Source organism: Vidua macroura, chromosome 21, assembly GCF_024509145.1.
Source record: "Vidua macroura isolate BioBank_ID:100142 chromosome 21, ASM2450914v1, whole genome shotgun sequence".
NCBI lineage: Eukaryota > Metazoa > Chordata > Aves > Passeriformes > Viduidae > Vidua > Vidua macroura.
The window spans coordinates 5,873,663-5,900,714 of record NC_071591.1 but is presented as its reverse complement, the minus strand read 5'-3'; the positions used below and the strand labels follow the sequence as shown (position 1 = coordinate 5,900,714).

The window sequence follows — 27,052 nt, the reverse complement described above, 5'->3', positions numbered from 1 at the left end:
GGTGAGAACTAGTTATATCCTGGTGAAATGGATGAGTAATCACACCATCCTTGCAGATTGCAGAGGAAATTGTGGGCACCGCAGTATGTTGGTGCTGTCATAGGCACTGAGAAGCTTGGGTTTTCAAAAGTGATGTGGCTTCACCAAGGGTTGCATACCAAGCCTTTTCAAAGCCAAAATTAAAACATAAAACTGCACAGTGTAGTCATATGCTGGAAATTAGAAATCTCTGGTTATCTGCATGCCTGATCCAGTCCCTGGAAAAAATTCATATAGCCCTGCAAGAACTTGGCTGTATAATACAATCCAGCTCCTGAATAAAAAGCATTCATGTGCTCTGTCCTCTTATCTGCCAACAGATTTCATAACCCTGATCTAATCATACAGAGGTATAGTGCAGGTTGCCTTATAGTCATGATCCAACAACTCCACTGACTATAGTCTCTGCATTGCAGGATGCTTTCTGGGTCATTCTCTTAGCTTGAACTTCTAAATCTCACTCTGTTTCATTCACTCCCATTGCCAGTGAGGCACTTCCAAGCCTAGGGGATGCATGGGTTTTTCTTGAGTGATAATGCTGTAGTGTGCATTGTGGCTCTTTTTAAGGTTCTGTGTATTCTCCGAATATGAGCTGTATTTGCCACTGCACACTGAGTAGTGAGTTGCTTAATTATTGAAAGGGAGATGTTCTTTGCAGGAAAAAACAACTGTCAGTGGATGGGAGGTCAAGGTCTGTGTTCCAATGATCACTGGGCACTGACAGCATCTTTCAGCTGTCAGCCTGACACACTGACAGCCTGGTGCTTATAGTGAAGGAAAGGATCCTAACCCAATTTTCTGCGGTTCCCTTATATCTCTGTATGGCTTTCAAACTAAATGGTGTGATTACATGAATCTGGAGCTTTCTCTTCTGCATTCAATTAAACCTTCTCTGGTAGGTGTGATGTTCACATTTGAACATAAAGGCATGTCTGAAATCAGTCTTTGGGTTGTAGATTGATGGACCAGCATGTCTTTCTTTGCTTCCTACAGCTGTAGTCCTGTCTTGTGTTGTGCAGGCACAGGACTAAATCCATGTCCAGGTTTGTGTTCAAGGCAGTAGACCCATGGACTATTTATAAATTAAAAAATGTAGTTTATTTAATGATTTGTATGTAGCGCCTCAGAGAGAAAAGCCCAGTCTATGAGGGGAGCCTCTAGACTATGTCAGAACATAAAATCTAACAGTGAAGAAACTTAGTTATTTGCATGTTTTATTAGTATGGCAGTTTGTAGATCTCCAAATGTAACACACAAAGAATACTTACAAGAGTTTTAGTTGTAGAATTAAGAACAGAGGACATCAATTTCAGATTTACATTTATCTATACAACCTGAATAGGTTTGGCTAATTTATGTACTGGGATTGTAGGATTAACCCTCACCCCCACTGCTGCAAACCAGCCAGGCCAGTGGCTGCTCTAACAGCACGATTACAGGAGCAGAGGATGAACTATGCAAACTGATTTTTAAAAGACTCCATACATTTTTTTTTTTCCTCCATGTGTATGTTCCCTAGGATGACATTTAAGTTTTCATGCTTAACAGAAAAGCATTTTCTCTGTGTGCAGACAGCCATAAAGGGCTCTGGACATGAACAGAGCCCCTCATTGATTAACACGGATGATCATCTCGAAATTGATGATTGTGAAATCAGGATGGTATAAAAAGGACCAAAGGAAAAATCAACATATGCTGTTGCATTTAAAATTATTAATCATAACTGTAAATCACCAGTAACTGTCTGTGTTCAGCTTACAATGCTTTCAGGTAAAAATCAATTCCAAGGACTTTATGAATCAAGTAGTCTTTACTGGCATGAATAAAAAGACTATAAAGTAAATTACTTCAGGATGGATTCTCTGGAATAGCAAGGATCAGAGATGCATCTTGATCCTTCTGACATTTAGCATAAGAAGAAATGATAGTCACAGTATATGTTCATAGAGAGCTTGTGTGTACTGAAAGCGCTTAAAATTAATTTTACTATGGAAAACAGGCTGTGCAGGAAAAGGTTTTGCTGCAAACCCATCCCCTGCCAAAAAAACCCAAACCAAACAAACAAACAAACAAAAAAAAAAAAAGGGGGGGGGGGATGGACCTGCTAGAGAAGTCATCTCAGTCTACAGCATAAAGCAATATTGCAATCCCTGTTTGTTTTCTTCCAGGTTCTCATAATAGGCCTGCCAAGATGTGACCACTGCAAATGGCCAGAGGCTGCTTCAGGTTCTTTCGGTTTTTTCCATCTTCTCGGTGAGATGGTTACCAAAGATTACCCAGGACTATTAAAAAAAAAAAAAAAAACCACAACCCAACAAAGAGCAGAAAGCCCACGCTGTTGGATGCCATCTGCCGCTCCTGTACAGCAGTTTATTCCATTCCCTGCCCAGCCCTGGGCAGATGGTGTCCATTCCCTCCCAGCCCTCTCGAGGGACAGGGGACTTCAATGCCGCCTCTGCGCGGGGAATGAGGGATGGAGGTGCTGCGGGCTGGGGCGACCTGAGAGGAGGCTCCGGGGGTGATCCCCAGCCCCGCGGGGGCGGCCGTGTCCTGCAGCCCTGCCCAAGGAGCTGCCTCCCGCCTGGGCTGGGCCGGGGAGCGGGGCCGGGCAGGTGCTTGTTGTCCCCGGCGGGAAGATGGAGGCGGCGGGCGGGGAGCGGTGATCGCCGCGGGCTGCGCCGTGAGTGTCGGTGGGGCGAGGAGGCGAAGGGACGGGAAGCGGCTGCGGGTCCCGGCGCGGCCCCGCCGCGGGGAGCGGGACGGGCTGCGGGCGCCGCGGGCAGGGGAGGGTGGGAGCGGGTTTTGGGAGGTGGGGTTTGGAAACCTCTTCCACAGGCTGCCGCTTGCGATGACCCCGGGGGAAAGGAGGAGGCGGCAGGGGGGGATCGGCTCAGTGAATGAATGGGCGGCAGCGGCGGCGGCTCCTCTGCTCAATGGCTGCTGGGCTGATACGCGCCAGCCCCGCAGCCGGTGCCTCCCTCGCCCTCCCGTATTTTGTCTCAGGCTCGCCTCGCTCGGGGCTCCCCAGACATGTTCAACCAGCAGCAATTCCAGCAGCAGCTGCTGCAGCTCCAGCACCTCCTCCAGCAGCAGCAGCAGCAGCACCATCACCACCCTCCGGCGCAGCAGGGAGGCCGGTAAGCGTCGCTACGCGAGGCCGGGGATCCGGGGCCTATCCCGGGGGACCGCTCTCCTCCGCCTCCCTGCGCTCCGTCCCTCCTCGCCGCGGCGGGGCTGGTGCGGGGCTGCCCTCCCCTGGTGGGGAAGGCGACAAAGGGAGGCGGGCGGGGGTTGGGGGGCGCGGGCCTCGATCGGGGCAGAGCCTGGAGGCACCGAGGGGGCCGGGGCTGTGGGAGGGAGGGCGGCGGCCCCTGTGGGGTCTTGCCGCGTTCCCTTGGCGCTCCTGGGCGTTCCCCCTGTCCGCCGTCCGGGGCTGGAGTCCCCGAGAGCCCGTGGGTGACTCGGGCAGTCCGTGCAGGAGCGGTGGGTGGGTGGGTGCTCCGGGCCGAGCGTCGCCCCTCGGGGCGGGCAGGGCAGCCGGGGCTCGGGGAAAACGCCTTCTCCTGCAGAAGCACAGCACTCAGCAGAGCCACCCTCAGCAGACACGAGCTCTTTACTGTTTTATTGTTGAACTTAAGCTGTTTATTTATTTGGTTTCTCTGGCTGGGTCTGCTGGTGTGGGTGCGATGATTGAACTTGTTTCTGCAGTGGCACCAGCGCTAAGGCTGTGGCTGAGCACGGTGGGGCAGGGAGGGGATGGAGAAAATTGTGTTTTGTTTGTGAAAGGAGAAAGAACATTTGCCAGAAAATAACCACGGTTTTCTTAAGAAATGCAAAATGTGAAACAACTTAAATAGGAGCAGTTGTCCCCGATGAACTGAGACTTGTAGAACCAACACAAATTCTCCAAAATAATGCATTTATTTGCAGTTACTGTTACCTTTAAAGCTATATTCTTTGCAAATTCAAAACAATGGCATGTGAATTTAGAAAGAAATTTAATTTGTTATTTAAGGAATTATTGTATTACTTTATCCTTATAAGGCATTTGTCTCTGTGGTAAGCGTGGGAATTTTTCTGTTTTACTAGAAATATGAACCTGCAAATCTTTTTACCATTTTTATATGTTTTATACTATAAAAAAAGCTGCTCTTAAAATGCCAGTAAGGGGCTGACTGCTAGATAGCACGGCTGCATCTTACACCTATAAAAGTATGGTTTTTGTGGTATAAATAACTCAGCTCAGAGATTGGAACAATCTAGAGCAGCAAATGTGAAGATGAGCTGCTGTGAATACTGTTAAAGGAGTTGGGTTTTTTTGTCAGGGTGGATATTTCGATCCGTGTTTGTACCTCTCTTCAGCTCTGACAGATTTAGCTGTGTCAGCAGCGTGCATAGAGGTGGGCCTGACCTTGCAATCGCCTCAAGAAGTGCCTGCCAGTTTCCTCAGACTTTTCTCTCGCATCTGCTCCACCCTCCTTAGAACTGGAGAGTTCTTCCCTGCTGCTTCTTCCTCCTCGTGTTTTAAATATGAAGGCCGTGCTTTATTTTTCCATCTGGTTCTTGCAGTTAGGGGGCACCATTGACAGTTCTGACCTGTCTGGCTCCGTGTGGGAGGTGTTGATTTTGGGAGAATGAGCTCTAAGCTACTGCAAAAACTCCCTGTTTTTTAGAACTTTTTTGTTGTGTTAAATGTAGCTGCTGATCTAGATCACTCATTTCTCCTGACGGGTGCTGCATAATTCTGTAGAACCGCAGTCAGCTCCTGGGCTTTTTTTATGCTGCTTAGGAGGCTCTATGTGGGCTTGGTGCTAAGGAGTTGTCTCTGACCTCAAATTCTTTGATAGACAATCTGTCAGCTTTGGAAATTCCAGGAGAGTGGAGGAAAGAGGATACAGTGCCAGTGCATGGTATCTTTTCGTGCATGTATATCAGCCTTTCAGCTGTTTTATGCTTGCTGGGTGCCTGGAATAGAAGGGTACAGTTTTTATTGGGTTCTCATGATTGATGCCTTCTTTTCCAGGGGTTTGCCGCCACCGCAGCAGCAACAGATGCTGAGCTTACGGGCAACAAATCAGCCATCGCTGCTCAATGCCAATCCTATGCTTCAGCGGGCCTTACTCATGCAGCAGATGCAAGGTACTGTCGTTATGGGAAACGCTTACTTACTGGAGTTATTTAATCATCCTCTTGGACTGAAACCATACCATGGCTATTTCCTGCTGAACCAGTGCAGTTCTTGTACTTGGCAGTTCTGTTTGTTATCTTCTTTTTTTTTTTTTTTTCTCCCATCTTCTCTTTAAATTAGTCCATAGTCCTCAGAACAGAGGTTCTTCAGTTGTTGGAAATTACATGTGCCCAACTGATCAAAACTGGGAATAGCACTAAGAGGTATCAGGTTAAATACTAAATATATGCCTTCCCTTTTAGGCTTGATAGAGCAAGTGTTTTTTCATCAATATACTTAGATAAAATACTGAGATTTTGATTATTTGTTTGTCTTTCTTGGTTACAAGGTTAAGGCCATTTATTTAATTATCTGTTACATACACACTAACCTTGTTTGCAGTAGATTCTTGTCTTTGTCCAAAGTTAGTGCAATACAAACATATACAGTATATTAAGGTAGAAGATGGTTTGGGTGTCAATTGTATTGTGAAATGTTGATTCACTGAAATGACTGCAATTTCTATGGTGGGCAGTATCTCTGTCTTTCCATTATTGTTTCCACAAGTAGATTTTCCTTTTATTTTTGTGTTTTCAAAACAAATTTATGAAGCTGCCTTAATAATAGCATTACTAATGTAAAGATAATAGGAATAAAGATATGTTTTTATTTTTTGCTCATATCTTAACCTGACAGTTCCTTTCAACTCAGAAAATCAGTACCTGGGATAGTTTTCAAGTACCTAGTCTAGATAAATGCCTGCAGTTTCTACCTTGCCTGTGAATCATCTCCAGATGTGAAGACAAAAGATTTATTCTGCATGTCGTTAACTCTCCTTTTGTTCTCTCTTGCCCATTTAATGAGAGGGCTCTCTAGTGACTCCAGTGGCTCTCCACAGATCTCTCTCTCAGGTTGAAGGGAAAGTGACAGTGAGAAAGGACAAGCCATGCTCTGATGATTGGTGTACATATATCGTTGTCAAGAAAAATTGTGACTCCAGCCTTCAGTTAGTCATGCTCCTAGAGACGTTTGCAGTCAGCTGGCGTTTTTCCCTGAATCCTTTATTGAGAAGTTGTATTTAAATAGTGTGCCAAGGACCTGGGGCTAATTAGATAGAGCAGAATAAGATATGTTAATGAACACTTTACATGCATTTTGTCTTAGTGTTGCTCCTCTTCACCTCTCCATGGAGTTGTGACTTTGCTCAATCACCTACTTCAGGTAGCCACAGCTAATGTGGAATATGGTTGCCAATGTCCATGTGGCCCTTTTTAGTGATATGAATTTTTTGGCCATTCAGGTTTGGGTTACATGTAAGAATATCTGATGCTGTGCCATTTCGGTCCCTGGGAAGCATCAGCATAAATAATTCACTGTCTGTGTGTGGCTTCAGCAGTGGGAATAGGAAGAGATAAATACTTCAAATTGAAGCAGATGTGTGGTTCTTTAAAGGTATCAAACCTTGAGCAGAAGATGATTTCTTGTGTTAGATTTTTTTTTTAATATAGCTATGCCCTTTTACAGTAAGGGATTATATATGGGAAGTAATAATAGATTAGATTGCTTTGGCAGATAAACATAGGGAGTACTTCCTATTGTGTTGCAGGCTTTTAAGAGTGTAGCTTGGTTTTTCAGATGTTGGGTGCCTGTTTCCAAACTTTGCTGCCCTGTTTTGACAGCTGCTAAAAGGCTGGAGTATGCACTAATTCAAGTGAGAGAGAAAAGAAGGCAATTTAAGTCCAGGTTCCCTGAATGATGGATGGTTTCTGAGGGTATAGCTGAGGCATCTGGGCCCCTCCATTCCCTCACCCCTGAAATGGGGGTGACAAGAACTGTCTTCAGAAGAAATTTTTGACACTTGGTTAATAGTCTGTGGATGCTGAACTGTTCAGAAAGCAGAGCATTATAATTGGAAATGGCAGAGTCTCAAGTGTCAGAGTTGAGGTTGACATGTTGAACTTGCATGACAACCAGGTGGCAGAGAGGACTGTGGGATTTTTTTTTTTTAAAGTTCGGTGTTGTTTTAAATGAAATGCTGTTACTGGCTTGTTTTTTAAAGAGCTCCAAGCTATGGTGTGGGCAGTCAGCTGCACAAATGTGGGGTGAATTTTCCTTTTTTTACAGAGAGTTTTTGTAAAATGAGACCTTGTTTGTTGCAAACACGAGCGCTAATGTGCTCAGATCAAATAATTGCTCTAATGATCTTTGCCTGGAGTTACAATTATAATTAAATAGCCTGATCCATAGTAATGGTTGCTATCACATCAAATCATTCTGTGTGCTGAAGAGGGTTGAGCACAGAACACCTATGCAGTGCCCAGTAAAGGGTCATGTGTAGAGGAGCCCTTCCCTTCTACCTGCTGCTTATTCAGGTGAAAGATTTTCTCTCTCCTTTGCACAGCACAGGGTGGTGAAATGCTGTGTTTGCATTTATAGGAAACCTGCGTGGATTTAACATGACAGCACCAGCACTGCAGCAGTTCTTTCCTCAGGCTACAAGACATTCCCTCCTGGGACCACCACCTGTTGGGGTCTCCTTAAAGCCAACTCGGCTGGGCTTCCCCAGCCTCCCATTCCAGCGGCAGAACCGGACCTTTCGCAAGGTGGGATTGTGATTTCCAGCTGCTGGGGAGCTTTGTGCTCCTTTTACACTTGCACTTGTTGAGTGTATAGTAGGCGGAGTACAAAGGAAAAGGGAGAGAGCCTTACAAAGAAAATAATGTTTTGTGCCATGCTGCTGACACAGAAATGCATAAATCATTGCATCTGAAAGGCTTTTGTGGTCCATATTTACATTTACCATGCAAAGATTTCTTGTCGCTACTTGCCCAAGAGAGGGAATTAGCCATGATAGAACTGTTTAAACCTATGATATAAAAGGAGCCTTTAGAAGTATCAGCTTAAAAGTAATTACAACAGAAGAAATCCTGGCTAAGTGCTTTGCTGTTCCAAAGCAGTTTGTTCCCAAACAACTTGTTCCTACTATGGACACTCGGCCTCTCTGGGCTGTTCTCCCACTTTTTAAGATCAGATTCATATTTGTTCTTGTGGATTTTGTAAAATCTACAATTCTTGTTTTGTGAAAACCTTTCTCACTTTCAGTCATTAAGACCTCTTTTGTACCCTGGAAATGGTTCTTGGGTTGACTGCTACTTGCCTCCTCTTAGATTAGCTTTAGCATATTTCATCCCATTCTGTCAAAAAGATGTGGTGGATAAGGTAAACTCACACTCTTGGACTGTCCTCCAGAGTCAAAAGAAGGGGGATTATTTTGGAATATCCTTTTCCCTGCCCACGCAGCTCTTGCCAGAGTTCCTCTAGCATGATCCTACCCTCTGCAAGCAGATGGATTTCCTACAGCTGCTGCTTAAAGCACTGGGGACATGTCCTGGCTGCTTGTGGAACTGAAATACCTTGTTCTCTTTGACCATGTAAGCTTGCCTTAGGCAGGGCAGTCCATTGTGAACCATCTATTCCTTTCCATTATCACTGGAATTCCTGTCCCACAGTAAAAATCTGGTGCTTTAGGCAGTGTGTGTTAGGACTAAGAGATGGTAGTGACTCTCTGCCCATTGCAGGACTTCCAGAGAGTTCCTGACAGGAAGAGGGAACTAGATCCTGGTTCTTCATCTCAGACACAAGGTGATGAGAAAATGGAAATTCCAGAGGGAATGCAAGCAGGGTCAGAGCAGAACAATTCCTCACCATCCACAGGTAAGGGGGAGCCCGTAGTGAAACACTGCTTGCAAATATGATAAAATTCTCTTGACTCGTCCTGCAGCAAAAACTGGAGATGATTTTAGACTTAATCAGCTATGTTTCTCTCTGATTGTAAATACTCGAACTGCTTGTGATTGCCCTCTGCTATGTGCTTCATGTACCACTTTTACGTGAATTTTTTTTATTTTTTATGAGCCTGCTCCATTTCTCTTGCATGGAAGCTTCTCAGAAGTCCCTTTGACACTGAGTTCTGTTTAAGATGGGGGGGGAAAGAAAACTGGTCTGAAATTAAAGCTTCCGCATTGCCTTACCCATGCTGAAGTCAACTTCTCATGCAGCCAAACACATCAAGCAGAACCAGTTACAATCAGCTAAGAAAAAGATGAGTTGAAAGTCCTGGTGCCCCACTTATCAAAACAGAAACTGCTGGCACTGAATATCTTGATGTCACATACAACACAGATGTGGGAATGTCATTTCTGACTGAAGAGTGCACGATTTAAAACTGCAGGCTTTGATGAGGTTGTGACCAGGGAATATGCAGCAGTGAAAACTGTCTTATTAACTGGTTGCTGTCAGGTAGATGTGCCACCTTGGCTTATATTAATGTTCCCATGTTCATGGCTCTTGTCACTTAGGTACAGGACTGAGACCCACTTACTAGATATGAACATAGATTTCTTTTTTTGAGCAACACTTCATGCAGTTGCATTGCAATAAAGCTCAAATATTTGAGGTCATTATCTAACCTTGTCAGAGCAGCTCATAAATTCAGAATAAGCAAGTCTTTAGTATTATTTGCTCTAACAGAGCCTCATTGGCATTTGCCATTTAGATATGGAACATGCTCAAGGTGGCATGGTCTGTTTTGCTAAGGAAATCTCCTTCTGTGTTCCTGCAGAGCCAAGAACTCCAGCAGAGTCTGTGTTGATCACTGAGCCTGCAGCAAAAAGACTGAAGAGGTATTTATTGAATGGGGTATTGAGATAGTTACTGAGTATAGAATTATTGTCTAATTTTATTTTCTGATAACTAGGGCTGTATACTCTATTGGCCTGATGTCTAGCATGTAACAGGTATTTCAGATGCTTGTGAACAGCTTGCTTCAGAAAATCTTGTGGTGCTTGCTGAGATACTGTGTTGTGGGGTCTCTGCTAGGGGTGATCCAATTATGAGAATGAAAAATGAGAGATGCAGCTCCTCTAGATGTGCAACAAAGCTGAGTTTGCTCGTGTATTCTTCTGCCAGGATCCCTGTAAAAAGCATAGAGGTTCTTTTCTATTCTGCTGTATTTCTCTAAGTTTCTTCCCTAAATGTCAAAAAAGTGAAATGAGCAGAAAGGGAAAGAAAGCCTTGGAATATATTAGGTTACAGTAGGTGTACAGGAGGGTAGCTTATTTTGAGAAATGATAAGGTGAATCAATACTCCCTAGTATCCAAGCCTGTATCCATGAGCGTTGAGTTCTGTATCCCTTCTGCAAAGGTTGCCTTGCCGGTATCTGTGTCTGTTGGGTAAAAATAGACAAAGGCAATCCTATTATCCCCCAGGGATGCGCGGCAGGCTGGCCTTGGCAGGCCCATCCCGGCACTCCCGGCCTCCCGAGGGTGCGGCAGGGACAGGCAGGGCTGCATTGCCATCTAGTGGGAAGGCACCTCGTGGAGTTCCCGCTGCCATCTGCACTGGGCTGCACCTCTCCCAGAACTGTCACCCTTGGCTGGTGTGGAGGGAGAAGAGGAAGGAGTGAATACAGATTTCTGTAGGCACTGACTTGAGAATTCTCCAGCATATGTTAACGACGATGAGTCAGGACTCCTGGGTCCTCTTACCTTCCCTGTCAGGCATTCGCCGCCTGCTTTTGGACAAGTTTCCTCACCTCGCTGTTTCCCATCTGTAGATTACAGATTAATGGATAGCTTTAGGGGGAATATTCCAGGATTACATTATCAAGGTAATACCCAAACATCAAAGTAAAACATTAAAGAGTGGTAAATATTGTGTGCTCAGGGACCATCGTGAGTTATGGACTCTGATTAGCAAGAAAGTGAATAAATTCAATTAAAGCTAGGTCGAATACATTTGAGTGCATGCTTTGTTAATCTGTTTGCCAAAGCTAATTTAATTTTAATTACATTAATATTTAGCAGGGTATTAATCAAAGTCCTGTTACACGCACTGAAAACAAGAATCAAGTCTGAGGAATGACAGCTCTCACTGCAGCAAGCCAGCTATTAGGAAAATTCTTTCCTAAGCTGCAGTTAGGGACTGCCAGATTTGATGCATATATTATGGCTGGTATTTACCTAGAATAGATTATTCCTTAGCTTTTTTTTTTTTTTTTTGAAGTGTTTCTAGTGTCTTCCAATGAACAGATGAAGGATCTGGGAAAAAAAAAAAAGTTTACTGTTCTCATACTGTCCTTCACAGATGAGAAGGGCATCCCCCCATCTATGTCATAAAATTGTGTTTCATGCTTCATTGTTCCATTTCCCTTTAGCCAGAAATACCAGCCTCCTTCTTCATTTCAGGTTTTTCCCACTTCTGCCTTTGCTCCTATGTACCATCTGTACACCTGGAACAACATCCTCATTCCAGTGCAGAAAGCACTCATCATCTTCAAATCCTTCTTGAACACCCACTTCTAGCATGGCATGACAAGTATCCATAGAATACAATTTCCTCTTTAAATCATGCTCGTGGTGGCTTTTGCTCCCTTAGATTGCTCCTTAGGTTTCCAGTTCAGACTGCAAACCCTCACCCTGAGTGCTGGCACCATCTGTGTGTGGTACCGTTAGCGTTGAGCCTGCTGGCAGCACCTGACAAATAATGTTAATGCCAGTCGCTCTTGTTTAATTCGTGTTTGCAGTGCCCAAACCCTGCTGCATATTTATAGCCGTGTAACCCAGTTCCGTTATCACTTATCAGTCTGATAAATTATGCGGTGTGCGTGCGTTCGGATAACGGGACGCGGTACCTGCGCTATCGGCTGTCCTGCTTGTGCAGAAGGTGCTGCTCCCTCTTGGCACAAGGACACCAGCAGGTGGGAATTTGAGCCGCCCTCAGAGCAGACAGTCAAGTCATGGTGGAAAGTTAGTCCTGACAGAAAAATGGGGGATGTAGAAAGAGAATGCAGAGAACACTTTGTGCCCTCTGGAAGTCAGACATTTATTCTCAATAGTCCCCTCAGGAGTGCTTTTCTCCTTAGCAGATCACTAAAAGCAAGGCCTGTTTGATTTGCATCTTGTAGAGTTTCACTTCCCCCACAAGCAGAGCTGTAGGGACTCTGAAATGAAACACGACTGGTATGAATAGAGCAGGCAGCTGTGGTGAAATCCCTGTAAAGGCACCATGGAGAACTCCTTCAGTTCTGATAGGTCTCTTTTCTCATGCACAGAGCAGCCAGGAGCACTGTCCAGGTGTTGCAATTTCCTTAGAGGTCACCAGTCACGACAAGAGAGAGCTCTCAGAGCTCTTATTAAGAATATTTCTTGCATGAACTTAATTCCCTTCAGGCTTCTTACAGGAGAGGGCAGCTAACCAAAAAATCAGTTGTAACCTTCTTGTCCAGATTACTTGGCTGCTCTTTCTGAATCCATTCTAGAACACCCACTCTGCATTATTTTTATTTATTTATGTCAAATTCTTGCCTGAAATACCACTTCCAGTAGCTTATTGATTTGGGAGTTTAGTAGAGAGTGTGGTAGGTTAGACCCCAGCCTGTGCCTTGGTGTGCCTTTTGAAACTCTTGTCTGTAACATGGCAGTTAAGGTACTTTTCTTGATATCCTTGAAGTGTGACTGGGGAGTCTGCGTTAGAGGATGCCACAGAGAGCAAGAAAGCAGAAGTCTCATGCACCCATGTCCAAGCTGATGGTGAGTTGCTGAACCCTGTGATTTGAACTTTTAGGGCACTCCTTGTTGGAACTGCACCTGTAGGTCCCATGGGTCTATAGAAATGTTCTTCCCCCAGCTGTACAGGATGGGGAAAGAAGAGTAAAATCTAGGAACCAAATACAAACTGTGTCCCCTAGTATCTGTTACCTGCCAAAGGCAAATGATTGGATGTTTCTGTCTTAATTATTAAGGATAAGGAGAAAGGTTTGTGAACTGGCTTATGGCCAACAGTGCTGTGAGGAAAGCTCCCTGACTTCACTCACCTGCTGCTCTGTTTTTCCTGTCATTGCTGTTTTGATTTAAGACCGCTAAAAGGACTCTTCCTTCTTAGGTGCAGACAATGCAAAGGAGTACACAGCTGAAGATCTCTCCAGAGAGAGGAAATTCTCTGAGGAACCGAAGGCTCCTGAGGTGAGCAGACACTGCTCCATGCAGGGGTGGTGCAGAACATACAACCTCCCCCTCCATCCTGGAGAAGCCCGTTGCCACTGGGAACCAGCTGGCACCCACGTCTGGAGCTCTGTCTCCTGCTGTAAGCTGTTGTCCCTGGCAATAAGGCATAATATGTCTGCAATTAGTGCGCAGTCTGCTCTGACTTGCTGCTTTTGTACCTCTGCTGGCCTGCTCCTTACCTACTGCTGCCTATGGATGGGGCGTTCATTAAGATTTTTGTATTCAGCTGGAAAGATGGAAAGCTGAATTGAAAGAGTTAATTTAAACTCTATGTGCGGAGGGCCATAGCTAAATACATCTTTCATATTGCTAAAGAGCAAGTGCAAAAAGATTCAGGTGGTGTTAAAAGATGCAGCCTGAGAGTCTTTTGTATGAAATACGTAGCCCCTATGCTGGATGTTAAATCAGGACCTTGGGCTGTGTAAAGCTGTGAGCAGAGAAAGATTTAACCTCAGGTGTGAATCAGACTTGACAGTCTTCCATAATTGGAGACATTTATTGATGTGATCAAATGTATCATCCTGCCCATGTCTGAGTTCCTGACTCCATCAGGTGTTGTGCTGAGTAGGCTTTAGTTTTGCTGGGGAGAAACATGAGCCGACTGTGTCCCTTAGCAACAATTGTTTGTGGCTCCAGTCCCCGGAGACTGGATCATACAGTGGCTGCCGGGGCTGCAGAAACAACCATCTGTACTAACAGGGCTGGTGCTATGACACAGGGATTGCTGATTTAGCAGCTTTGGGAGGAGTGTGTATGAGAGTCCTGTGGATTCAAGCTTAAGTACGTTTTCCTAAAGGGTAAAGAGCTTAGGTGACATACAAAAAGCAGGTGTAATTTTTATTCTACTGAGGGATTGAACTTAATGTTGACTTCTTCTTTTGACAGGTGTTGAGCTCTGGAGGTTCACTGAAAGTGACTATTCAGCAGAGCAGTGAGAGCAGAGCTATCAGTACAACAGCTCTGAAACCAGGGCACTGGGCCTGCGACGTGGGCACAGCTGATCCCAACCCGGAATCGGTCCTTAAATTCTACTGTTACATCTGCAAGACCAATTGCTGCAGTCAGCAGGTAAAAATGCACAGGTCTGACAGGGATCCAGGTGGTCAAAAGATGGGAATTAGATGTCTGATCTCTTGTTAGCAAGGGCTCATGTTTTAGGAACAAGGAACATAAGAAATTATGACAAGTATGCAGATAAAATAAGCCTCTCCTGAGAGCTGGCAAGAAACCTGCTAGAGAGAGAATGTGGGTGGATCCACAGGCAGCCATGCTCTTAAGCTTTTATATTTCATTGTTAAACAGCAGTCAAAAGAAAGGAAAGCATAGCTCATACCTATTATTTTCTATGTTTTGGATACATTTAAAAGCATTTTTCTCCTAACTCTCTTTCAGAATTTCCAATCCCACATGGCTGGAATTCAGCACCAGCAGCGACTTGGGGAGATTCAGCACATGAGCAATGTTTGTTTTGTTTCACTACTGCCCATGGTGAAACAGCAGAAGGTGCTAGCAGGAAAAGATGGGTAAGTGTTGGTCTGCAGTAGAAAATTCAATCTGAGTGTGGCCCTATATGGGTTCTAAAATTTTTCACTGCACCAGGTTGCCTCTCAGTTTAAGGTATGGTACAAAGCCCCTCTGGTTTCAAGGGCCTTAATCTCCTTCAGGTAACTTTCTATCTTGCTGAAGGATACCAGAGTTGACTTTGACCTGTGTAGTTTTTAATACAGTAGATTAAGTAGGAGACCTGTTTTATCTGGTGCATTTCTGTCAGCACAGGCTAAAGCAACCTGTAAGTGGGTGAGAAGGAGAGAAGATAAATTCGAGCCTGTAAAGATAGGAGTTGTGAAGAAAACAATGCCAGGGACAGATTGCTACCTGCAGTATTCCATGGAGAATGAAAAAGGTGTGACTTACAGCTCTATCTGTTGTCACTTCAGAGAGACCCAGCAGCGGTGGTGTAACACGTGTCAGGTGCATTTCACCGGGGACCTCATCAAACATCGCAGGACCCAGGAACACAAGGTAACAGCCATAGCGTGGACTTCATTTTGCACTGACCTTTTGTCTGGGGACTAAATGGAAGCCTGTAGCATCTCCTACTCCCCAAGAAGCAAAGGAGAAGTGACTGAAGTGGAGGGGTGCACATTAAGTTCTGCCAGTAACTCCCTCCCTAAGGGCAATGCAGTGCTACCTCCTGCCGCTGGCATTGTTGGAGCTTCCAGTTGTCATGATGTGTCTGTATGGCCTGAGGCACCTCTAGTCTGTAATTCTTGACTTTTCTTAAGAAATATAGCTTACCATACTCACCTAATCAATTGAATGGAGGAGTTGGTGTGCAGCCTCTTTAAGCTAAACTTCAGGCAGGCCAGCATATTTATTGACTTTAAGGGAAGAAGTGACAGAACACCTATTTTAAGACACACTTATTTTGCTCTGCATGTTTTTCATCTTTTTGGTGGGTAAGAGTTAGGGAGCCCTTTCTGCTGAAAAGACTATTGTCTGTGTGGTCTCCCAGGATGCGGGGCTGACTTTATTTTAAGATTCATCTGCATTCCTCCAAGTAGTGCCTCTTGTGACTTACAGAATTGTCCCTCTTTCCTTAGCTGGCCAAACGCTCGCTTCGTCCTTTCTGCACTGTCTGCAGCCGCCACTTCAAGACCCCTCGCAAGTTTGTGGAGCATATGAAGTCCCCTGAGCACAAACAGAAAGCCAAAGAGGTAATACTGCCTGTGTGGAGAGCTGTGCGCATCTGGAGGCAGCTACACTGTAGAGCAGAATAGCTGTCTGCTTCCCTGACTACTCCTGGGCTGAAAGGAAGATGTGCACTTCTTCCAGCCGTGTTTTAATTTTCATCTTTTGCTGGACTTCAGTTGTTAGTGCTGAAAGAAGTTGAGTGAAAAGGGGAGAAGGTGTTGGATGTATCTAAAAGTAAGAGAGCTTTATGCCCCTCTTGCAGTCCCTTCTGCTCATCACATACAATCTGTCCTGAGTCTGGGCTCTTCTTGGTTAAATGGCAAGTGCAAAGTTGATCTGATCTTTCTTTTCTGTACCTTACAGGTTAGGCTAGGAGAGAAGGAGTTGGGGAGCCCAGAAGATTCAGAGGAGTTGATCACTGTGGATGCTGTTGGCTGTTTTGAAGATGATGATGAGGAAGAGGAGGAGGAGGAGGGAGGAGCTGGTGAGGAGGAAGACCATGATGCAGTGCTGATGGAGAATGAGGATTCTGCTGCCAAGCAGGTATGCTGTGCAACAGAAGAAGGAATGGCCTATCTGAGAATCTGCTGTGGGATTCTCTGAGTTAGTTGGTCTTGGCTGGCTGAGCTCAGGCTTTCAAGAGTCCGCTCAACCTTGCACAGCAGTAGGGTGGGATTCTAGGGTTCTTCCAGAGTACAGGGTGATGCAGAAGAGAATCAGGCACTATGTGTGGGATACATGAAGGTGTTTCTGCTGGGCTGTACAGCTTCTGCTGTCTTCAGACATTAACCTTGTTGAGGAGCACAAAGCAGTATTAACATAGTCTCTTTGAACAGCCCAGCAGTAGCTGGGTCTGATAGCAAATGTGTAGAGGTTTATCTTGACAAATACATTCCTAGTAGAGAGCAGTTACCAAGGAGGTACATGGCTAAGCTCCTTCAGGCTTGGAGTGCAAGGGGTGATTTTAACCCTTGTAATGAAGTGGTCTGCTGACATTGGGGTTTGCATCTGCCCCTGATCAGAGGCTGTGCAACTCTGACACTGGTATGTGAATCTTCTGTTTTGCTCCCAAGCTTACCAGAAAAATGCAAGAGCCTGACAATTGCCATAGATACAGTAGGCACTAATGTTCTTTCGGTTTCCAGACTGGGCTGAAGGAAGTGTCTTTGGAGGATTACGAAGGAAGTGAGAAGTATTGTCCAGACACAGCCTATGGTAAGCAAACAGAGTTAAGCACAAAGGGCCACACAGCCTTCTCTAGCCACATGCTGTATCTGTAGGAGAGGATGGTCTCTACCTACTGTTATAATGACTTCTTGAGCCATGGTGCTCCAGCATCTGCATTGGACTGGTGCAGGTCACTGCTGCCTGGAGAAGAACCTCTCCTGAAAGCAGGATGTTTCTTTATTACTATGTGATAAAACATGAGGATGTGATTGATGTTTGTCAACTGCCTTTTGCTTTGAAGAAGGATGAGAGCCAGACACATTTCTAAGGTAGGACATGGAACAAGCAGGGCAGGAGTACTGAAGCAAGTAGGTAGCAAATGAGGGATGCTCTGGAAAGATGGAGTCGGAAAGCTGTTGATTGGAATGCTTTCAAACGGAAATGCAGCTTGCGGAGAGATACTGAGCATCACTGACAGTATCAAACTCTGCTAGACCCAAACTGTGCATGTTTCCTCCGCTTCAGAACCCCCACGCTGTACCGAGCAGTTCCTCAGCCGTGCTGCTGGCCTGGTGGGCAGTGGTTCCTCCAGATGGCTGTATCTGGTCCCCACCCTGTAAGCGACTGACTTCAAACCCCTGACGGCCACTCGTGTTTGAGGAGGGCAGCTCTGCAGAGGCTGTTTTGTGCCCAAGGAGAGCTCTGTTTACACGAATCTTCCATATCGCTGTAACCTTCCACTATCGTGTGGCAGATGGAATAATGATTCATGCTGTGAATGTTCTCTGCGTGTTCCTCTTGCGCGCCTGCTGTCTTCTGCTTGGTTTGATCCCATTACATTAGATCACATGTTATCTGTAGTTTTCCATTGTATTCTTTTCTCCCTTTTTCCCCTCTTAATGCTCTGTGTAGTTTCTTTGCTCTGGCAGCCAGATTTCTCTCTGAATATCAACCACAGCCATTCCATGGTAAGATGAGATATTCAGCAAGTCATCTTGCAAATCCCTGATTAACAGAAGCAAAGCTTTCCACCTCTCCTTCTTTACTCCCATCCCCCTTCTCTTTTAACATGCTTTCATTATTTGAGTTCTGTTCAATGTGATCTGTGATTTCCCTTCCCCTCCCGTTTCGCAGGCCTGGATTTTCTGGTCCCCGTCGCAGGTTACCTCTGCAGGCTGTGTCACAAATTCTACCATAGCGACTCCGCTGCCCGGCTCGCACACTGCAAGTCCCTGATGCATTTTGAGAACTTTCAGGTTAGACCCTTTGGCGATTGCATGGCCTGGCATTTGTTACCCCTGCGCGTGTCTCTCCAGTGAATCCACCATGTTAGCTGTCTTGTCTCCAGCTCATTTCCATCATCCTTGGTGTCCATTATGCTGTAGCTTTCTCCTGGTGTGTTCTGTCTTTGTCTCCCTTGGCCCTTGTAGATCTAAAACCAGTCGAGTCCTGCTTCCCAGCTACTGCTGCTGTCATCTTTTTGCCTGTTTCCGGCTGGGAATCTTCCTCAGAGTGTCCGCTCTGTTTGCTGAACCTGTGGAGTCTGTCATTTAGTCTAGGCCTCTTCTCTGTTAGATTGCAGGTTGGTCAAGGTGGGATTGAGCAGGAGAAAGAGGCTGTTCCTTGTAAAGAAAGCTGGTGCATACACATCTCCAGGTGTGATACTGCAAGAACAGCTCCTTTAGCCAAAAGTGGGTGTGATTCATCCAGGAAGAGGCCTGGTAAAATCAGATACCTTAGAAACCTGAAAATTTAACATTACAGACTCTTTATGTGATAGAATCTACAAGCTGGTGAGAGTCCATTTGTCCCCAGGGTCAGCCTGCAAGAGGAAGTCTGTCTGTCTGTCTCTCTCTGTCTGCTACCCTTTCCTAGAAACTCCTTAGCACAAAGCTCTGCAAACTGATGCTGTTCCTTTGCTTTTCTGGCTCCACCTAAAGAAGCCGTATTGCCCCTTGCTGCTTTCGTATCTAAAGCTTTTCCTACTGGGCTGGCCTGGAATCTGCCTCCATTGTTCTGTCCTTGTTGACTTGCCAGGGGGTAAGGGGCCTGGATTAGTGCTTGTGGAGGGTAGGCAGGACTTGCACTGTTTCTGCCCTATCCCGTGACCAGTGCCTGGGCCCTCCTGTGTGGGAGAGCACTATTCCCTGTCCTTGGCAAGGAGGGAGGCTCCCACATCGACTTGGCCCTCTGCCTGCACCCACAATCTACTCTCAAAAACTGCTGTGCTTCCCTACCCGCTTTTTAAATAGTGTTAAAAAAAAAAAACCCAAACACACATACACACACCCCTAACCCCCCAAAACCTCATGGTTTTTTTCTAGTCCTCAGACAGAAGAAACTATTCCCATCACTGCCTCCAGGAAGGGGTGGAGTGTTTTAGAATTCTGCCAGCATTCAGAGCAGTGGATTTGGAAGGGGAGGAGACCACAGCTGTTCCTTCATGGTTGCTCATCCTCTCCCACTCCTGCAGCTAGTCATTTCAGGAATGAAGGAATTGGATTTGCTGATTTCCTGGCTTGTTTTAGATCAGCATAGAGTAAAACTTGCAGCAGCAGTCACTTATGTCACTGTTTTGGCCCACTTAGAGCTGAAATCAGATGCTCTTCAAATGCATGCCAGAATGACCTGGGGAGTTCATGAGAAGAGTCCAGACTTACAAGTCTGCAGGCAGATAGCTATTATTCTTGGCTGCCTGGGTGCCTTGGGGTTGTCACAATCTGAGTTAAATCACTGCCAATTGCTGGGGTATTCTCAGTAGAGTAACTCAGCAGAGGGTTTCAGAGCAGAGAATTGTGTGCTGTTGAGACAATTTACAGCATCACTCTGGACACCAGTTTGCATGCCTGCACCTGCTTAGGTTTGGGTACAGTATGACTCAACTGATCCAATTCCAGTGTGATATGATACTGTTCGTATCCCATGATTTGAGGACAGAGGAAGAACAAGCCTGTAGTGATAAACTGAATTACAATGTAAAGCTGCCCTGTCAGATGTGCTGTAATTCTACATTGCAGACTGGTGAAAGGCATTGTGCTCGAAATTGTTTCCTTAAATTGTCAGGTGTAATGCTAGTGCCAGTTCAAGGAACCCTTCAGCAGGCAACAGAAAGGGAGTTGATTATGAAGGGAACTGCTGTGGGAAAGAGTGAACTTCAGTTTGTTCCTTTAGGTCATGATCTGTCTGGGCATTGAAGACTGGGTTCCTGCTGTGTGTTAGCTAGCTACAGTGAGTTGTTTTCCTGAAATCCAGTCTAGAACATGCATAGTAGCCATTTTAATCTCTTTACAGACCTCTACTGGTTCATCATGATATTGAGTGCAAATGAGTAATTTTATTGATGATATGCTTACCTTTACTCTGTGGAAAACCCAAGTGACTTGTAACGAGATATAATGGATATGATATCATAGCCTTCCTGCCAACAGTTCCACTGACCGTGCAGATTGTACCAACAGAGTGAAGAACTACCAAGCTTTCAGCTTAAGCCTTGCTTTGGCTGATAAACATTAAATCACACCAGTAGCTGAGGGCTGTGCAGAGCCTCACATGCCCAGGGTATGTGTCTTGGCAGTAGCTGTCACTTGTACTGTTACATCTACAGAGTCCTGAGTCTGACTGAGATTAACAGTTGCCAGATCATTATTTCTGTCTCAGGAACCACAGGTCTGCCATGCACTCGCTCAGCATTAAGTAATGTGAGAGGGACTTCAGTTTTTAATATTACTTTTCCTCACAGGAGCTGACCCCTCTCTGTTGAGAGCCTCAGCAGCCAGGCCAGGAGCTGCTGAGATCACTTGTGCCCCTGCCACTCACCACTGGTTTTGTACAGGTGTTCCTGGACCAGCTGCTGCTTTGCTGCAGTGACAGGAGCTGAGCTGAGCTGGGCTTCTCTCTCACATTGGTTTGTTTGTATTTGCAGAGATACAAGGCAGCAAGGCATCGTGCCACAACTGCCTATCCCGAGGCTCCTTTGCATTCCCAGGGCTCCAGCTCCCAATTGCTGGATGATCCAAAACAGCCTCTTGCTACAACAGCACATACCAGCAAGAAGATGAATGATGATCATGGGATAGATAAGGAGGGCACAGAGCTGTCAGCCCTGCAAGAACAAACTTCAAGGTCTCTGGAGGGTAAGGGTGAGCTGGCCACCTCTAGGCCAGAGGGCAAGAGCCTGGCCAGTGTGACTGACGATGTGTGTGGTATCATGGTTGTAGAAGAAGAAAGTCTACAGGAAGAGAACAAGTCCACTGCCACTAGTGCCGACTGCCTGTTCTCTGAGGAGAGCCACACCGTAGGGGAGTCACTGGGACGTGAGGAAGAAGCCAACACAGCCAGGCAGAGGGCAGGCACAGATGAGCACCAGGATCCAGGGAGTGGAGGAGGCTTAGGACAGAAGGAGGCAGCAGATGCAGGCCAGGAGGCAGCAGCAGAGCCTTCCTCCCTCGCCAAAGGTGAGACAGCCGGTCTCACCTCTGCTGGGTGCAGACGCTCTTCCAGGCGCAAACCCAGATAGAGTGGCCTTAAAGGAGAGCCCTTTACATATGATATTTGCTGGAAATGTTTATTTTCTGAGTCTTTTAATAGAGCAAAACCTTCAACTTTACTGCTGTTTTTATTTTAAGAATAAATAAGCCTGGCTTTAGCGTGTCTAATACAGGATAGTGTTGCTTATTACTTGTACAGTTGGGATACAGCAGTTACTTGGAAAGACTGAGGCTTGGATTGTTCAACCTGAAAGAAGATGGTAATGGGATTCCCATAGGGGACAAACTTCATGGAGTGATGGATGCAGACTTAAGAATTCTTTGTAGTTCTTCTCATTTCCTTTCCAGGCAGAGAAAATGTTTATCTCTTGGGAGACTCTGCTGAATTCTGCTTCTCAGAACACTTTCCTTTCTAAGACACACACTGCTGGACAAGCAGTCTTGGACAAGTCCTAAACTAGGCAAAAACATGCACCTTGGTCCTTTGTTAATACTACAAGGCTTAATCCAATCTGTTCTCATAGTGGAGACTCTCAGGAACAAAGTTTGTTTCAAAGTGATTTTAATAAAACAGATTTCTTTTAAATAACTTCTTTAACTTTCCAAAAAACTCCTTTAACTCTACATAAGTAGAACAGAAAGACTTGCTTCAAAAGTGCTGGCTCTAGGACATACTGACAAGATCACAAAGTACAGACCAGACCTCTTGTGCCTTGTCAGAATGTACAGGGCAGGCTCTGCTCTCTATTGCTGATGCTGTGGTGGGGGCTCACCAGGCTGCTCTGCCTCTCCACACCTTGGTCCTTAATGGCAGCTGAAGGAGTGGGGCAGCTCACAGTTACAATGGTCAGATATATCGCCCTGGTAGCTTGTTTTATCTGCTTGGAATGGAGTGGAAGTGTCCAGTGATCTGGAACCATATGCCAGTATTTCGTACATCACAGTTAATGTGACTAAGGGAGAAGAAGTTGTAGCTTCAAGGCAGCAGCTTGAAGGGCCTAGGCCCTCCCTCTGCAGGCCTGTCATCAGAGTTACACTTAAGAGACAAGCCTGGAGTCAGGACAGCCCCTGCTGAAGGGAACAAGAGCCATAATACTTCTTGCTTGGATTTAAGGAAATGAGAGCAGAGATAATTTTTCCACTCTGTGAAGAGGGCCTGCCTGCAAACTACCTGCATGGGCTCAGGTTTCCTACAACCAGCTTTAACCAAATGTGAGTGCCAGGCTCATGATGGGAAGCAGAAAGACCCAGCTCTCCTACACCCACCCTTGTGCTTCTGCACCTGTCTCACAGCTAAAGGTAAACAGAACATGGAGATGAATGGCAGGATACAAACACAGAAAGGAACAAGTAACAGACACGAGGCACCTCTGCTATTCAAGTTTTACATTAAGTTGGTGACCACTAACTGCTCCCTTAGCAACACCAGCTGAGAGTGTGTGGTCAGACCCTAGGCAGGAGGCTGGGATCCCTGCACATCAGCTCCCGTGTTCAGCTGCTTGCTCTGCTGCTGGAACTCCAGCCGGGTCTGGCGGTTGGACTCCAGCAGTTCCTTCAAGCAGATGTGAAGGTGATCATTCTTCTCCTCCAGGTGATCCAAGCAGGAGTTAATCTGGTCCAGCATGGAGTTTATTGCTGCATATTCTAAAAGCAAGGGAAATGAGACACTGAACAATGTAAGTACAAAGTCACTGCAGTCAGAGCAGGCAGCAAGAGCTTTGGCAAAACATGCCTGCCAGCATTTTGGCTGTGTCTTATTTGCCCCTGGGTGGGTGAGCTAAAATGCAACTGAATCCTGCATGTACTCTGTTCCCTGATCAAATCAGGCCAATGAGAAGCTGGAACACTGGTAACAAGATCTAAGGCAAGGTACCTGGGCAGTCCAAACCCATTGTGGGCACATCTAACAACCTCAGATCTCACACACAAACAGCCAGCCACAGGCTGCGTGCTGACTGCAACAGTACCAGATAAATCCCAAAGACAGGTCAGCCTTTTTAGCTGCCTTTGGAATCATCTTTCCTGCTAGTACAGGCACTTTGTCAGCATGTTGCAGGGTTTATATTCTGTGAATTATCTGGATAAGGCTTCCAAGCTGGGATGTGCTTCACTTGGGCCTGGCTGGAGTCAGGCTGCCACAAGAGTGCAGCCATCATGGCTGTGGCAGGAGGAGGGCATGAGCCCAAAGGTGCTGGTAGTGGCACCATTATTTCCACAGGAAGGTAAGTGCTGGGCACTGAGTTCAGCCACAGGATTTTCATGCTCTATTAAGACTTTGGGTACTTTAGATTAAACCTAGACTCACTGGAGACGATCCTGGCAGTTGTTTCTCTAGGTAGTTTCTTACTCACAGCATTGTTTCAAGTGCAGCAGTTTGCCTCAGTACAATGGCATTTCACAGTGGTGTGTGTTAGCACTGTTACCCAGCTGAAGAGTGCTGTGCTTCTGCAACACTTGCTTTTGGATTGCTCCAAGCAATATACACACAATCCTGAAGAATAACAAAAACCCAAACTGAAAAAACAGACAAGATAAACTGCTGAGGTTATTCAGGACCCCTGGGAGGCTGAAGGGGACCCCAGAGGGAGCCAGTCCCACGTTCCTTTCTGAAACCACACAGCTGGGTGAGTGCAGGGAGGCAGAGGTGGAGCTGTGACCTGTGGGCTGATGTTTGTGAGGATCATGGGCTGCAGGACAGGGAAGGATGCCTGTGTGGGTGGGACAAGCCCACACCTCATGGGCTGGGGCTGGCTCCTCTCTACCCCGCTCCTCTGAGCCCTGTGTGATTCTCACAGTCCCTGGAACGCTGGGCTGAGCTGAAGCACGTGGAGAGAGGATGAGGATGTGCTCTGGGCACCCTAGGAGGGTCAGGCTGTGCTGAAATCCCCCAGACCAGCTCTGCCTCTCTCAGTTGCCCTTTTGCCAGGGTGTCCTGGTGCCCCAACACACCAGGTCCAGGCACTGCTATTTCCAGCAGCTTTAGAAAGAACTGTGAATATTTAAATATTGAAGTAATTTGCATTATTAGTAGCTAAGAAGTTTCATTATAAAAAAAGAATTATCCTCCTTTTCTTATAACCACTTTGGAGCTGTTCAGAGTGTTGCAGCCTTTAATTCTTTGGAGAATTGTGTAATGTTGCATTTGAGCTCATTAATAAAAGTTTGGCCTTGTAGGTTTACATAGAGGTGGCATTACGAGCGAGAGCACTGATGGTGTTCTTGCATTTAAAAATCAATTCCACAAACACATGCTTTCCAAAAAGGTGGCCAGATATCAGTATTTTTCAAACTATCAGCATTTTTCAAGGTACGTGAGTTACAGCTCTTCAATCTGATCAACCATATTCCAGTGAAAGGGTGAGCAGATTCCAAGCAGACATGGTAAAACTACTTCTGGCAAGGGACATTCATCAACTTGGCAAGAAGTCTGTAATCACAGCAGAAGCTTAATTTTCTGCATGCCTAAAACTCAAATGAAGGTTATATAATTTCTGCAGCTATGGGAAATGAAAAAAATTTAATCATTTAAAAATAAGCCGCAAAAACCTTTTATTTGATTGTTTTCCATTAGTTGCAAGCTTGGTGGATTTTTGTGGAAACACAACCATGTCCCTGTTGGAAACACTGAGCAGGAATATGGCAATTGTATTAACTCCTCTACATTCTTACAAGAATAGTTGACAAAAATCAGGTTTCCTACTTGAGATGAAGGAAGAGATCCACAGCCTCAGCCCCGCTAGACCAGGAAAAAGCTGCAGCCCTTTATGACCAGCTACTGCACACAAAGCCCAGTTAATTACAAGCTGGACAACCCAGTTAATTAGGATGTAGATCCAACTTAGTGACTTTCTCCATCACATCCAATCTTGGCTCTTCAAAAAATATTAAATACAAATCACTATGATGATGCAAAGCAGTGAATGCTCCTGGGGTGTTTCAGGGCAGAAATGATTGTCCTGTCACTGCAGCTAGATCCCAAATATAATTCCTAAAATCACCTGTGTGGGTCACATCTGGGAACAGAATGTTTTGGGAAACAGCAGAACCCAACTCCGCCGTTTTCAAAGGAAGAGTAGCAAAGTGCTTACTCTGGAAGAATTCCAGTTTTAAGGGTGACCCCTACGTCCACGTTACTGCTCTGCTGTCGTCTCACTTTCTCCGTGGGCTGGTTCTAACCGGACAGGGCAGTATCAGAAGCGGTATACCCAGGCACTGCAGAAATGCCACAAAGTGGAATTGCCAGGCTGCATTAAATTCTGTTTTTCCGTGCGTAACTACTTCTCCCAGATCTGCCCACGTGATCTGCCCTGTGGTTTCGAAACCTGAACATCCTCTTTCCTGATTCCGCATCCCGTACACCAGCAAAGGCACAAAATAATTTTTTCACAGAAAAAAAATCCATCCCAGGGCAACACGTAAGAGCTCGGTACCCCATGGCTGGGTGGGAATCAAACCCTGCAGCCCCTCAGCCCCTCTGCCGTGCAGCGGGTGCATCGCTGGCATTGGGCACCGCTCCCATCAGAACATCTGGGCACACCTGAGCACATCTGGACACACCTGCGCTCTGCCACCCGCAGCCCAGGGGACCAGGCCAGACCATCCTGCGCCACGGGATCCCCTCCGAGATGGCGGCCCCCGCTCTCCCCCACGCACCTTCCTCCTCGAAGGTGTCCCCGCCCTCATCGCCGTCGTCGCCGGTGCCACCGCCCAGCACGTGCGGGTCTCCGTTGGGCCCCGACATCCCGCCGCGCCCGCCCGCGCCTCGGCGCCTCCCGCACGGCGCGCCCGTGCACGCGCGGGGCCTTCAGCCAATGGGAGGGCAGGGCGCCTTGCGCGTCACGCAGGCCGGCGCCGCGGCGAGCTCTGTGGTTAGCGCGGAGGGCGCGGGGCGCGGGCGCGCGGGCGGGCGCGGCGAGCAGCGCTGGGCAGGGGCGGCCCCCGGGGTCAGCGCCACGTTCCCCGTTCCTCGGGGATTTTTCCCAAACGCGTGCCCAGCGCTAGGCTGTGCCCTTGCCCTCCCTAAGGTCCTCCCGAACTCCCCCGCTTAGGGTCCACCATCAGCACTAAGCGCTTCTTTCCCAACACAAGTGATGCTCCGTAGGGATAAATCTGCATTCTGTCCGTGCGGGCCATCACGTCCCGGCTAGGGCTTTGCTGCTGAACTCCCAACTCCAGCCCTGTCTCCAGCTCTGCTTCGTCCACTAAGCGGCTTGAACCAGCCTCAGGTCACCTTCACACTCCTTCCCTAAAGCAACAAGCACGATTCACTTTGCCCTTCCGTGTCTTTGGCCTGGTATCAGCCACACCTCAGTCACCTTGATGAGGAGATCTCATCGCTGTGTGGTGTTTTCATTCCCGGGAGAGAAGACACTAGGATGAAAATAACCCACAATTAGAACATTGATTCAAGCAGTGCTCCTGAGATCAATTATTC

The 27,052-nt window shown here is 46.4% G+C and overlaps 2 protein-coding genes across 8 annotated transcripts; one reads left to right on the top strand and one right to left on the bottom strand.

Moving 5' to 3' along the window:
- Window positions 1–2,637: 2,637 nt before the first annotated feature.
- CIZ1 (CDKN1A interacting zinc finger protein 1) lies at window positions 2,638–21,788 on the top strand. Of its 7 annotated transcripts, none has more exons than XM_053996422.1 (17): window positions 2,638–2,719; window positions 3,043–3,176; window positions 5,063–5,178; window positions 7,643–7,809; window positions 8,785–8,920; window positions 9,828–9,888; window positions 12,717–12,796; window positions 13,149–13,228; window positions 14,156–14,338; window positions 14,663–14,793; window positions 15,208–15,292; window positions 15,874–15,987; window positions 16,328–16,507; window positions 17,110–17,179; window positions 18,266–18,387; window positions 21,054–21,264; window positions 21,349–21,788. In XM_053996422.1, exons 2-17 carry the CDS (start codon window positions 3,070–3,072, stop codon window positions 21,645–21,647), a joined length of 2,142 nt encoding a protein of 713 aa, XP_053852397.1. In that variant the 5' UTR covers window positions 2,638–2,719; window positions 3,043–3,069; the 3' UTR covers window positions 21,648–21,788. The 7 variants fall into 7 exon arrangements, with proteins under 7 accessions (XP_053852397.1, XP_053852402.1, XP_053852396.1 ...); XM_053996427.1 differs by having other exon boundaries at window positions 21,054–21,253; window positions 21,349–21,492; XM_053996421.1 differs by lacking the exon at window positions 2,638–2,719 and having other exon boundaries at window positions 2,728–3,176; window positions 21,054–21,788.
- Window positions 21,728–26,422, bottom strand: BBLN (bublin coiled coil protein). The gene is made up of 2 exons (XM_053996428.1): window positions 26,272–26,422; window positions 21,728–23,262 (listed from the first exon to the last, which is right to left on the bottom strand). Exons 1-2 carry the CDS (start codon window positions 26,357–26,359, stop codon window positions 23,069–23,071), a joined length of 282 nt encoding a protein of 93 aa, XP_053852403.1. The 5' UTR covers window positions 26,360–26,422; the 3' UTR covers window positions 21,728–23,068.
- Between the last annotated feature and the right edge of the window lie 630 nt (window positions 26,423–27,052).

Bases quoted from the DNA above. Each gene is read 5' to 3' on its own strand.
- CIZ1 (XM_053996421.1), top strand. From the start codon at position 3,070: ATGTTCAACCAGCAGCAATTCCAGCAGCAGCTGCTGCAGCTCCAGCAC. The intron at 15,988-16,327 runs GTAATACTGCCT...TGTACCTTACAG, and splicing joins ACAAACAGAAAGCCAAAGAG to GTTAGGCTAGGAGAGAAGGA. The intron at 16,508-17,109 runs GTATGCTGTGCA...TTCGGTTTCCAG, and splicing joins AGGATTCTGCTGCCAAGCAG to ACTGGGCTGAAGGAAGTGTC.
- BBLN (XM_053996428.1), bottom strand. From the start codon at position 26,359: ATGTCGGGGCCCAACGGAGACCCGCACGTGCTGGGCGGTGGCACCGGC. The intron at 23,263-26,271 runs GTGCGTGGGGGA...CCTTGCTTTTAG, and splicing joins GGACACCTTCGAGGAGGAAG to AATATGCAGCAATAAACTCC.